The 12846-nt window shown below is 54.6% G+C and overlaps 6 protein-coding genes across 6 annotated transcripts; 3 read left to right on the top strand and 3 right to left on the bottom strand.

Annotated features, from left to right (window-relative positions):
• Nucleotides 1–82: 82 nt before the first annotated feature.
• Nucleotides 83–888, bottom strand: PG998_003653 (COPI associated; the record flags this gene model as incomplete). Its single annotated transcript, XM_066870471.1, has 3 exons — nt 83–383; nt 581–652; nt 869–888. 3 exons carry the CDS (start codon nt 886–888, stop codon nt 83–85), a joined length of 393 nt encoding a protein of 130 aa, XP_066734221.1.
• Nucleotides 889–2448: 1560 nt separating this feature from the next.
• PG998_003652 (uncharacterized protein) lies at nt 2449–4585 on the top strand (the record flags this gene model as incomplete). The annotated part of the gene is made up of 5 exons (XM_066870470.1): nt 2449–2924; nt 3000–3056; nt 3096–3234; nt 3287–3412; nt 3461–4585. The coding sequence occupies 5 exons, from the start codon at nt 2449–2451 to the stop codon at nt 4583–4585; spliced, it is 1923 nt and encodes a 640-aa protein (XP_066734220.1).
• Nucleotides 4586–4610: 25 nt separating this feature from the next.
• Nucleotides 4611–5724, top strand: PG998_003651 (uncharacterized protein; the record flags this gene model as incomplete). The annotated part of the gene is made up of 4 exons (XM_066870469.1): nt 4611–4974; nt 5049–5214; nt 5274–5464; nt 5615–5724. The coding sequence occupies 4 exons, from the start codon at nt 4611–4613 to the stop codon at nt 5722–5724; spliced, it is 831 nt and encodes a 276-aa protein (XP_066734219.1).
• Nucleotides 5725–6997: 1273 nt separating this feature from the next.
• On the bottom strand, nt 6998–8414 carry PG998_003650 (serine/threonine-protein phosphatase PP2A catalytic subunit; the record flags this gene model as incomplete). The annotated part of the gene is made up of 6 exons (XM_066870468.1): nt 6998–7020; nt 7138–7187; nt 7280–7352; nt 7415–8054; nt 8136–8177; nt 8268–8414. The coding sequence occupies 6 exons, from the start codon at nt 8412–8414 to the stop codon at nt 6998–7000; spliced, it is 975 nt and encodes a 324-aa protein (XP_066734218.1).
• A 644-nt stretch (nt 8415–9058) lies between these two features.
• PG998_003649 (uncharacterized protein) lies at nt 9059–11181 on the bottom strand (the record flags this gene model as incomplete). Its single annotated transcript, XM_066870467.1, has 4 exons — nt 9059–9419; nt 9478–10820; nt 10892–11020; nt 11074–11181. 4 exons carry the CDS (start codon nt 11179–11181, stop codon nt 9059–9061), a joined length of 1941 nt encoding a protein of 646 aa, XP_066734217.1.
• A 690-nt stretch (nt 11182–11871) lies between these two features.
• Nucleotides 11872–12611, top strand: PG998_003648 (mitochondrial outer membrane translocase complex- subunit Tom20 domain-containing protein; the record flags this gene model as incomplete). Its single annotated transcript, XM_066870466.1, has 4 exons — nt 11872–11932; nt 12000–12245; nt 12319–12419; nt 12504–12611. 4 exons carry the CDS (start codon nt 11872–11874, stop codon nt 12609–12611), a joined length of 516 nt encoding a protein of 171 aa, XP_066734216.1.
• Between the last annotated feature and the right edge of the window lie 235 nt (nt 12612–12846).

Here is a 12846-nt window from a genome sequence, read left to right as displayed (position 1 = left end):
ACTACAAAACGGCTTTGGCCTACTCAGCGCGGCAGCAGCAACTTTTTTTTGCCCGAGGTATAAAGAGAGATAGGGCTCTTCTTTAGACCTGCTCGGCGCCCCAGCCCTGGTCGGCCTCGCGCATGTTGGCCGGGGGCTCAATAGAGGGGATGAACTCGAGGGCGCAGTAGGCGAGACCGACGAAGGCGATGATGGAGCCGGCCAGGCCACGGAACCAGTCGCTGCTCAGCAGGATCGAGCCCATGAAGATGTAGAAGACACCGCGACCGATGAAGGAGAACATGAACGAGGCATAACGCGAGACCTGGGGCGGGATCTGGAACTCGAGCAGGGCCACGGCGGCGCCGAAGATGATCTCGTAGATACCGATGATGAGGGTTTGACTGTTTGGTGAAGCATTGTTAGCATTGTTGTCGGTCATACGAGCACCACGTCTCCAGAGCCAGGGACGGCGGTGCGCGGTTCGCCCAAGTAGCGCGTAGCTGTAGATACACGACCTTCTTCTCACGCCGCATTGGCATGGGCAGCAGGGGTGTAAGGGAAGGAAGGGCAGGGGAAGGGTATGGTAGAGAATACGTACACTCCGAAGTTGAAAAACTGCACAACACCACCCAAGACCATAACGGCCGCAACCACCAGGTTAACGATTCGGCTACGAGCAAGGTTAGTTGTTAGCCTCGGTTTCTTCTCTCGCTTTGAACCATCCCTGGAATTCAATCCAGGTCCAAGTGGCATTGGTTTTTGGGATTTCAGCAATGTGCACGTCATGGCGTCGCTACACAAAAGCTTTCTTTCCATCTTTCCGGCGGCGGCGTCTCGCATTGTCCCGGGGGATGAATATGCTTTCGCGGCAGGGAGTAGAGCTTACAAGGAGTCGGAGAAGTCCATTTTGGCGGTTGTGTAGGTGTTGAACTTGATCGGTACGGATGGTGGGAACGTGAAAGAGAAGGAGAGGGGGGGAGATAGCAACAAGTCTATCTCGATTCGCGATTTACTTGTGTTTTGCTATGTTATGCGCGGCGACGACGACGACTTGCGTGGACAATCAGGCAGTGGTATTTTTTGCTTGGGGTGCTCGGGATGATGTGTTCTTGCGCGCTCCGTCAAGCTAATAGCTGGGCTGGGACAAGGGGGCAGGCTATGGACGCGACGGCATCGGTGACTGATCGGTGATTGGGTCAATCGCCTGTCGCCCCCGGATTGAATGGAGCCTTTAGGCCTGTCCAAGATCCGACTGCTGTGTTTGGGCGGTTTGGGCAACGGCTGAGCTGCTACGCTACGCTACACTGGGGCACCCGGGGACGGTTCCCACTTGTTCCCACTGGTTCCTTCAGGTGGTGCTGTTGCCGACTGCCGACTTCATCGCAACATCGGACATGGGAATGAGAATATGATGAGGATGTGTATGCAAAGTAAAGTGAAGAGGATGAATAACCAACTCTGTTTCACATTGTCTCCCGAGGGACCAATACTTGACTTCGTGCGAGTAAGTACATGTGGTGCTCAATCGTCAACCGCTGGAATCCGGCCGTGGTGGACGATGGAGCCGCCTTTGTATGCCCTCACTGGACATACGAAGGACAGCCAGCTCCATATATGACTATTCATTGCGAATGAGAATGAGAAGAAGATGGGGTATACACGGGCCCGCATGCATGTATTTCGAAGACAACATGCGCACTTCGGCGGCTAAAGAACGTGGCTGGTGCATATGCATGTGTAGCTGCCTGCATCTTGATGTGCAGCATGTCAACTATTACCCCCGGGTTCCTAGGCAACGGAGCGGGAATGTCTTAACCAAGACCAAATAAGTGACAGCCCTGCCACCCAAGAGCTGCGCCTACTAGCAACCGACAACTCCCAAAGCCTGTTTTCAGTCGGTTCGATCCATGACATATTGGGCCGTCAGGATCCTGCTTTCCCTGTTGGATGCCTTCGGAAAGGTCAATTGCCAACTGGAGGATCTCCCCGAAAGGAAAAAGAAAAATCATCGTTGTCGTCGTGAATGTAAGTGTGGAACATTCTTCCCGACTTCGACTGCTCAAAGTCTCTCCATCTTTGGATCAAGAGTTGCCCTTGACATTCTACTACTCGGAAGCAAGCTGCCAGGAGAAATGCACATGCCAACACGGGTCGCATCGCCTGCCTGTTCGTTGAGATACGGTAGACATCTTATTAGTCTTTGACATGCAGTCAGGGAACGCCATAGGGTAGTCAGTAAGTATCATGTATGACTTCACTACGTCTATCTTTAGCGGCCCCCTTCAACCTTAAAACAGCGGCTTCTCAACAGAAGCAAGAAATCAGAGACCAGGAGCCAGCCACCTAATTGTCGGTAGTTTTCCTCGCTCCCAGCCCTGTTCCCTGTCGGATCTCACTCAGCCAACAGATCACAGGCCTTGCCAGAGGATAGCAGCAGCTCGTCGTGTGTCGGTTCAAGCTGGCACCATGGCTGGTAGCAAGCAGACCGACCGTACGCGGCCAGAGCTAAGGGAGCCCATACGCAATCTCGCCAAGCACGGGACTGGAGGAAGGCATCAAACGGCGTCTTCTCACCTCTTTACTCAATGCGCAGCTGCTTCCTCAAGTCCGAAGGGGGTTGGTAAGACAAGATCCGCACTGGACTCAGATCCTCTAATCCGTTTCTGCGGTGCGCTACCAGACGACCAGACTACCAGTAGGCGGGCTACCACTCCCGGTATGCATATTAACTTTAAAAGCCTCCCCTGGCTAACAGTCCAAGCAAGACACTTGATTGGAGCTCGGTATAGGTTGGGTCAAGCCCGACAAGATTTGGAACATGTTGCCGCACTACGGGCCAACATTGATCGGTCACCGGCCACTGAATTATCCCCGTTGGTCGCATCATCGACGGACTGTGTCGTGGGTGCTTGGGAGCAGTCTGTCAGCAAGGAGTGCATTCTGTATGATCCAAACTGACTGTGGCTTGCTTCTGCGCCTTGGTGTCAAGCATCGAAACACAGTTCACTCAAACCAAGATGCGAGGGCGGCGTGAGCATGCGAGTCTCGGCCTATGGCCACCGTGCGATCCTCCGGTATGTATTTCACCCCCAGTACCTTTATCATACCAACAGGCTCCCCTGGGGATTGCTTGCCGGTTTCCCCCTCGGTTCCTTTCTTCTTGCCCGCTTCTCGACTAACACAGGTCTGTTCTCACCCAAAGTTGCGGTAACCCTCACAGAACCCTCACAGAATACCCTTCAGTCACCGAAGGTCCTTCTAGAGGGTGAGGCTTTACATATCCTGTGGACAACCGTTGCTTCAGACACACGACTTGAAGTGTCTGCATTATGTCGAACTGGACGGCGATATCCTCGCCTGGTGCCGCTGGCGCACCTCAGCTGGTATGTCTGGACTCGCACTCTCTCCCGAAGGCCTCTCAGGCCAACACGTCGTCCAACGTGTTCTCGAGCTAGCACACTAATGCCTATACCCGTAGAACACAACCAACTCTGGCCAGAATGCACACTCGGCACCGCCAGGACCACCATATCCGCCCACGACTGCTCTACTGGGTGGCGTGCCAACCCCATCAGTAGATGACCCCATTAGTGCGATCCTGATGGTAGCATTTCTTGCCGCGGCCGCTGCCCACCAAGTAATATTTCAGAAGAACAAGAAGCGCGGACACTTGTTTGTCTTTTCGGCCATGATGTTTGCATTCAGTCTGATACGAGCGATAGCATTGCTAATGCGCATTGTCTGGGCCTCGAACTCTAGAAACGTTCAGATCGCCATGGCAGCCAATATTCTCACAATGGCGGGCACTGTTATCGCTTTCATTGTCAACCTCTATTTCACACAGCGGATCGTCAGAGGGCTTCACCCCAAATTTGGATGGTCAACACCGGCACGACTCATATTCCGTTTCCTTGTCGGAATGGTGGTCGCTTCCATCCTGATGGTCATCGCTGTTACGATCCAGTCATTCTATACGCTGGACGCCAAGGTTATAGCGAGCGACCGCGTTGCGCAGCTCTTCGCGGCTACTTTCCTCGCCTTTCTGGCCTTCGTGCCGATTCCAGTACTTATAGCCGCTGCCCTTCTTCCGAAACGCTTTCAGAAAGAAAAATTCGGTGAAGGTAGCTGGACTGGCAAGCTGGCTTTGGTACTCTTCACATCCTCTCTACTCTCCTTGGGTGCATGGTTTCGTGTGAGCACCAATTTTATCCCGCGCCCTCAGAATGACCCTGCCTGGTACCTTGGCAGGGCTCCTTACTACTGCTTCAACTACGTCGTGGATCTTGTCGTCACGTATACATATATTGTCTTCGCTTTCCACCGACGATTCCACATTCCTGATGGCGCAAAGGGTCCAGGCTCCTACATGGACGAAAAGCGTCTTTCTGCCAGCGGCAACGAAACGCCTTACATCTCGTCTCTGAACTTTTCCAAGTCGGCTCTTTCGCTCAAAAAACCAAAGGCAGTGGCGGCCACTCCAAGACCACGAAGTGAAGTCACCTTGCGTTGTTTAGATGACGACAGTGCTGATCCACCGCCTCCATTCTTCGGGCCCCTCAAGTCTTTGCCAAGGTTGCCGTCGAGCATGAATGGGGGGGTATGACGACCTAAACCTGATGACGACGCCAATGTTTGCCCAAGCAGATCACACCAGAGGAAATAGCAGCGGCGGGAGCGCCTACCAAGGCGGCAGCGTTTTCGGGGGCGATACCGAGGTCGGCTCAGTCGGCGGTGACATCCATGGCACCCTTGACGACATGCTGGACAAGATTGGGTCAACTGGTAGAAATAAGGTCAGGTTATCACAATGGGGCTACCAAGCCTATGCCGACGCCGAACAGAGCGATTCCGGCGGGGGAGAACAACTCTGTATCAGGGTGGCAGGGACCGCAAAGCGTGGCAGGTTCGAGCCGTCAACGGATCAAGCGATCAAGTCTCAACGAGAGCATGACCAGCTCTCTTGCATCCCCTACCTTCCAGAAACGGAATTCGGTAGGCATCATTGGTACCGCCACTACCGCCCACATACGATCTATTCCTGCTGGGAGTGCCTCCCATAGTCATAGCCCAAGCCACTCTAGCAGCTACGTCGCAAGTCAAGTTCGTCCTCGCTCCGGAAGTCACTCAAGTGGCCGTACGGGTAGTCACTCAGGAAGTCATCCAGATCGGCAACATAGGAGCCGTGCTCCAAGTCACACTGGCAGTCGGGCTGGCAGCCGGGCTGGCAGTCATGTGAGAAGCCAGCCTACAAGCAGAACAAATTCCGGGTTCGACGGACGCCCACCGAGCAGTTTCTTGCCAGGTGTCGATAGCGCGACACCCCGCAGCAACTCTCTACGCACAACTGGCGCTGGCAAGTCGCTTGATGTACCCGAGTCCTGGAGAGATAGTCGCCGCTACTCTCTGCCTGGGACAGGCGGTTTTCAGACTGCGGGGACAGGCGGCAGGTACCACAACTACAGCCGTCCCAACTCCGGCGTTGGTACATTCACAAGTAGCCACCACGCTCCTTCTGTCATACGCCGCCCCTCTCCCGCCTACGTTGATCATGCCCGGCGGACCTCATCGAGAGAGGGGACCTTGATGATATGAGGAGCGAGACGTTCCACTCGATACAGAACAGCTTTCACAGTGGCAGCGGTAGCGGCGAAGAAGATGGCGGTCGCCGCAGCCGTCGAAGCTCGCGGCCCCCGAGCTCGCGCTCCAAATCCGGCCATGAGCGCAACCGGAGTGTCAGCCTAGACCGTATGGCCAGCATGCGAACGGCTCGGTCACGGCGGAGGAGCAGCGCTAGTGTGCACTCGTACCATTATCCGCAACAACAACATCAACAACAACAACTCCAACGGTAGCATTAGCGACAACCGCGAGATTAATCTGGTTGATGTCTTGGGTCTATCGGTGCTAGACCCCTTTTATTGGCTTTTCTTATTCTGACCATCCCGAGGTCTCAGGCTGCGTCCCATGGTTCAACTTTGTGGCGCCAATGGTTTTTCTACTAACGCATTTTCTTTTTCCTTTGTCAAAACATCTTCTATTCTCCCAGATTTAATTTTTTTTTTAATTTTGCATGATCAACTACTCCAGGTTACGAACATGATCTGCTGCAAGGTCACGCATGCGTACCGAACACGAAAGGATGGCGTGGTGAGAGGATAGGCGGTGCAGGAAATGAAGTAATTTGCGGGATACTGAATCGGGCAGGCCGTTTTCTGCTGCTTACTGTATTTCCTCGTGGAGACACCGCTAGAGCGAAGATTTGTCTGGTTGTCAGTTTATGTAGTCGATGGGTTTGGCCAAGCGGCCTCGGGTAGAGTGACAGAGAGAGAGAGAGAGTAGAAGCATGTGGTAGAGCTACCATGACATAGCCGGGGATGCCAGATGGCCCAGAGGCGACAAGATGGGTTGGATAACGGGTGGTGGAATGGACCACTATATGTATATAAACCACACTTCATATCATAATGTTTTCTTATGAGCAGATGTCCAAAGTTTTCTGTGAGACGTATCAGAATCGAGAAGACCACTGCCGCTTGTACGACGAGCCCAGGAAGGCAATGGGAGAACTCTATAGTCAGATTTATCTAGTGATGCGGTAGTAGAAGTAGTATCTTTAACGGTCGCCCGAGGATCAGGTCTGCGAATGCATGATATGAACGCCGCCGAGCCTGCCCCAACGAGTCACCAAACGAAACAAAGCAAACACGAAAGCAGCACATACGACCGGGGCGAGCTTTTTTGCTGCGTAAACGTTGACTCGAAATGCACTTTTCAAAACTTTCTCATTGCTTGCTTGTAATCGTACAGTGTGTGGGCAGAATACGGCAGCTCGCGTCGCAACCACTTCCGCCTCGCCCTCCTACGGGGCGTTTGGTCGACTTTTCTTTTTCGGGCGCCTGTATTCCCGCAAGAGTTATTATTGCGGCCGCAGACTTGGCAACCAGGGGTTCCCTAGAAATTTTAGATTTAATCACTGCGACAACTGCCACATAGGGTTGGTCTGATTATGGGTTGATTACAAGAAGTAATCAGGTGTGCCTAACGTCACGTTAGCACATGGAATTACCACGACGTTGGTCCGACAGATAAGAGCCTGGACGGCACCTCGCCGGGTAGAGCCGAGGCAATTATCGTTCAGACGGAGGAGGAACTTACGTCTAGAAACCATGGGCTCGCCAGCTCGTGGGCAAGGATCGAATTGCAGGCTATAGATAAATCACAGTTAGATCCGTTTCTCTCGTTTCCTCTTCCTGGAGTTCTCTGATTTGCCAAAACGTGTTGGGCGAGTATAACGTACAATGTGTATTTCAGGTGCTCGTCTATCTCCATGATAGCGGCTTGGTTACCACATCTGTAGCAGTAGTTGGGTGCTGATTCCGAGTTAGACCTTATATCTCACATCTGAGAAAAAGCATGGGATACGAAGGCATACCTGAGAATATGGTGACGACATTCCTGTCTTGAGACCAGTTGTATCCCTCCATGACGAGCTGATGGGCTCTGGCAATAAGCGTCAAGCCGTTGTTGTGGTTGAAGGCCTCGGAGATGTCCTGGCCGAAGGTGTATCCGGCACCACGGGGGGAGATTCCCCAACCGCAGCGGTCATCGGGGTCAGACCACAGCAGGTCGCACATGGGACCCTCATGAGGCACTTCCTGGATGCGGTCGAGGGCGCGGATGTTGTCCAGCGTGTCGATGCTGGGCGAGAGGCCACCGTGCAGACAGAAGATCTGGTTGTCAATCAGGGCGGTCAAGGGCAGGTAGTCAAAGAGGTCGGTAAAGAACTTCCAGACGTTGGCGTTGCCATATTTCCGCAGGCACTCGTCGTAGAAGCCGTAGACTTGGGTAATCTGACGCGACTCGTGGTTACCGCGCAGGATGGTGATGCGCTGGGGGTATCGGATCTTGAGGGCGACGAGGAGAGTGACCGTCTCGACCGAGTAGTAGCCTCGGTCGACGTAGTCTCCCATGAATAGGTAGTTGGTATCCGGGTTCGGGCCGCCGATCTTGAACAGCTCCATCAGGTCATGGAACTGGCCGTGGATATCACCGCACACCGTCACTGGGCATTTCTAAAAGCGGCGGCGAGCCAGCGTTAGAAGGCCGAAGCACTCTGCGTGTCCATGAGGGGGTCAAGTGAACGGGGAACATACCACTGGCTGTACGTTGGACTCGTCCTGCAAAACTTCTCGCGCCTGGCATCAAGTCAATCGTGTTAGCAGGCTGGCATGGAACAGCGGCAGGGACAGGGCAGGGCAGGTGGCTTTGGGCGCCGGCTCGCTCACCTTCTCGCATAGTCTCTGGACATCGGCTTCGGCCAACTGCTTGCAGCTCATCAGGCTCTCGATCCAGCCGTCGAGAGTGGGGATGGTGGCAGGCTCAGATGTGGGCATGGGCGGCGCCAATTGGGCGTCCTCCATGTTGGTATCCATGTTTGCGGAAATAAGATGGCGGTGGTGGTGGTGGTGGTGTTCGCGTGTTGCTCTTTGTATGTACGGAATGTTGAAGGGGTGAGAAGCGGTCGCTTGTTTCGGCTGGTCGTTGGTGGTTCGGGGGCGGTCGTGGGGCGGGCGTCAAGTAGTATGTGTGGTAGAGGCAGAGGTAGAGGTAGAGAAGGGTAGGTGGGATGGGAGGTTGTGGTTTTGGCCCGACAGGGGGAAAAACCAAGCAGTCGCCTAAATGACGTTCGTTGGGTCGGAGGCAGGGGGCGGCAGCAGCACGTCGGCCCTTTGACTTTGACTCTGATTGATTTCTGGACGGATTGATTGAATGAGATGTGCCCGTTCCCGTCTCTCTTGAGTTTGGACAGGTCAAGAGGGCGGGCAGCGCAGCGGGGCAAATACACTAACCAACTACACTAAATCAGCCCGCCAGTCCCTAAGCCAGCGACGACCGCCTTGTCTCTTCCCACTTCACGTTGCGGCTCAAATCCATACAAGCACCAGCCCCTGCTCACAACTTGAAATAGACATGATTTTGTATTTATACACACACACATACATACATACATACATACATACATACATACATACATACATACATACATACATAGTTGGTGCTGCTTCAGCTACGCTACTTAGGGGGACCCAAGTCCCAGCCCGACCGGCCCATCTCCGTTCCGGGCCGTGGAATCCACCACTTCTCTGCCCACCAACTCCCGGAAGTCCAGTTGAACCTCGGCGAGCATCTCGGCATGCGCCTTGGCCCTTTCCATGCAGTCATTCCACACTTTGCCGCCCTTCTCGGTGCTGCTCAACTGTCTGGCAAGGATGACGTTGAACGCCTCCACCGCTTCCTTGGCCCACTTGACACATGCGCTCATCATGGTTTGCGGGAAGCAGCCCTGGAAGCACGCCACCGTGTTGCGGATGATGCTGAAGTAAACAAATGACAACTGCCAAATGTAGAGGTGGAGATCGCCTTGGAAGATGCATTGCCTGGGATAGTGTCAGCAACCTTCGTGCCGTCTGCCCAACGCTTGGGGTGCCCTCTTACCTAGACCTTTTCTTGATGAGCTCGCCCCTGGCTTCCAAATAGGCCTCCCGGGCTCGGTCCTCGGAGCCAAGTCGTGCCAGCCATGTCGCGTTGCGCTTGGTCTTAGACTGCTCCGAGTGGTTGTCGACAAGATCTCGTGTGATCAAGCCAGCAAGCTTGGTGCATCGCTCCTCCACTTTGAAGTTGATAAAGTCCTGGGCAATCGCGTTGTTCTTCAGCCCTCGCGCCAAGCCCTTGAGTTTCTCGACCTTCTCCACTGCCAGCTCGATACGCTGCAGAGCAATATCGATATCCAGCTCGTCCATCTGGCTTTCCACCCAGCGCAAATTCTGCTGCCTGCCATCTACTTCGATGAGCATGTCCTTGATGTCGGAAAGCGTCTGGAGCAGTTCTGTCTTCTGAAGCAGACCCGGGTCTCGAGATGCAAAGTAGTTGATTGTTTCTTTTGCCTTGTTGTTGGCCTCCATTTCCGACTGTAGCCCTTTGCGCAGTTCCTCGACCGCCTTTCGGATGTTCAACATGAGAGTTGACTTTTCCGTATCCTCTGGCTTCTCCGTCCGGTAGATGAATGACTCCTGGCCGACCCCGCGGACCATGACAGCATCGGCCAACTTGGTTCTGCTGCTAGAGTTATCGCTTGTGCCGGCCATGTCCACGACCTCGATATCCAGGAGAGGCCAGCATCGGTCCGCAACTAACTTGGTCACAGGCGCGCGGTTGTCGCCTGGCGCGTCCATCTTTCTCTTCTTCCTGGATGCGATGAGCAGATGATCATTGAGCAGAAATATCTGCATAGAACGCCTGGACTTGTAAGTCGCATTGTCCAGTTCGATCCAGAAACCTGCATTTTGGACCACATGCCGGCCCATCGAGTTGGGCAGGAACTTCTGCGACCCTTCGACGTTCTTATATAGGGCCTGCATCTGAGAGTTCCATAGAGCAGTCCGGTCGGCGACCGAACTCCGCTTGTCACGCTTGCTCAACCCCGTACTGAAATCGCCACTGAGGGCAGGTTCGCGATTAGCCGAGGCGGCCCTCAGTGCCGTGGTGTTGGTTTTCAGCTCCGTAATCAGGTTTCGCAACGACCGCATCTCGGCCTTGAGTTTCTCGGCCTCCTTGCTGATCTTGATAAACTGTGTGCGGTTTTGGTAGACGTTCTGCTGCAGGTCGGTAGACGCCCGGCTCTTAAGCTTGCGTAAAGCGTCCTCGTAGTCTCGGATTTCGTCTTCGGTGGCTTCGCTCAGGATTTTGGCAACGTATTGGTCCGCAGCTAGCGAGGGATCCCTCAGGGCTCGGAGATCCACGGGAGGGGGCCCGGGAGGACGCGCGCCGCCTTCGGCTCCCTGGATGGCGGAGGTCGACGCTCCCGGGGTTGGTCGTAGTTCGAGGGGTTGAAGGCGGGCATAGACGGAACGGGTGGGGCGGTGGCATCGAAGTCATTGGGGAGGTTGTTGAATCGTGTCGAGTAGCGTCGCTTCACCAGATCATTCGTCTTGCCGCCGGCGGCAGGCGGAGGTCGCGGCCGTGGTTGTGCTGCGGGAGGCTGTGGCGGAGGTGCCCCGACAGGATAAGGACGCCCCCTGAGCTGCGCGGTACATCGACGCCATCGTTGGGAATAGGACCGGATATCTGCCTAGGTGCGCTGATGGTTGGGCGTCCTTTTCTCTTGCCGCCACTTCGCAGGGAGATCTTATTCTCCGACATGTCGGCGCTTGCGTTTGTTGCAATTGCTAGGCTAAGATTGCATCAGCTACTTGGTTAGTATGTTGCCGATTGTGTTGCCTGTCGACGATTAGTGTACGCGTTGTTATCGACGGCGGTGTTGCGAAACACTTTGATTTGTTTTGGTTGAAGTAGCCGGATGCCGTTGCGTTGCAGTTGCCGTTGCAGTTGCGAATCTATGTATTGGGACCAGCCCAAGCAGCACACTGCTAATGGCTCGGACCTAGTCGCGGCTAGAGGCCCGATGAACCTGGAACGCTGCTCTGCTGTACACAGGCCCGGCCCAGCAGGCTTAGCAGGCCCAGCAGGCCCAGCAGGCCCAGCAGGCCCAGCAGGGATAGATCAGTATCTAGTATCAGTATGTACAGCAGCACAGACTCAGTAGGCCATGTATGTAGGTCACCGTGCTACTTGCCTGCCTGCCAGCGACAGACCCAGAAAAATGATACTGCAGGTTAGTGGCAGCCATTGACGTGCTGTGCTTGTTGTTGAAAGAAATCGAGCTCCCTGTACCAACCGAAAAAAAAGCTTCTAATGATCCCCCAAAACCGTAACATTTTCACACACATCCTCTCTTCCCCCATCTTCCGCCCGACCTGCTGCATTGACTGCCGGTCCGACGCCAACTACATCTCCAGACCCCCCATAGCCGCTCTCGCAAAATCTGCAAATATGGTGCAGACTTCGACAATTGCGACCGTATCCGTTGCGACGGTAGCTACCGGTCTTTTGGGTACGTCACCGTGCGGCGTCAAGCTCGTCTGCCTCTCACCCCAGCATGCTCACCGGTACCCTTCTAGCATACGCCATCTACTTCGACCAGCAGCGCCGGAAATCCCCTGACTTCCGCCGCGAGCTCCGCCGCCAGGAACGCCGACAACAGCGGGCTGAAAAAGAGGAGGCTGTTCTCTCGAATAAGGCCAAGAGCAAGGAAGTCCACAGCGCCGTCGACCGCGCTCTCGAGGAGGGCTTCCCCTCCGGCGTCAATGAGCGCGAGGGTTATTTCATGGAGCATGTCCAGGAGGGCGAGATCCTCGCCCAAGACCGTGAGTGGCCTCTCACCCCCCACATCGGCGCTTCTGCCTTGCATCGCACACTGGCTAACCCAACGTGCCACAGCCTCGAAAACGCTTGAGTCTGCCCTGTCATTCTACCAGGCTCTGAAGGTCTACCCCACCCCCGGCGATCTCATCAGCATCTACGATAAGACTGTCGACAAGGTAAGTGCTGCGGCAAACCCCTCTCGATATAGTTCTTGCCCCACTCCCTCGGTGAGCTATGGCTAATGCGCTTCGGCGTTGCAGAGGATATTAGATGTATTGGCCGAGATGATTGCGTACGACAAGAACCTGGACCTCGAAGGCGGTGGCATCAGCTCGTCTGAGATGCCTCCTCACCCTGGCCTGGACTAAGTTCCGGTTTATGACTTAGCAAGTTTGCATGGGGGTAACTCCATGGATACACACGAACCACCCTACTCTGTTTTGAAGGAGTCGTCGCTAGCGGGTCAGGCAGAAAGCCGACTCGACACGACACGACATCCCAGGCGACTCGGCCAAGCTGTACGATATAATTTACGGCAGGGCGCCAGGCCCTAGGACTTAGATTCTGGGGCACTCTTGTATATTGGACTGTTAATGTTGGTGT

Source organism: Apiospora kogelbergensis (genome assembly GCF_038363985.1).
Source record: "Apiospora kogelbergensis strain CBS 113332 chromosome Unknown utg000002l_segment0_segment0, whole genome shotgun sequence".
NCBI classification, from domain to species: Eukaryota; Fungi; Ascomycota; class Sordariomycetes; order Amphisphaeriales; family Apiosporaceae; genus Apiospora; species Apiospora kogelbergensis.
This window is presented reverse-complemented; position numbering and strand designations above follow the sequence as displayed.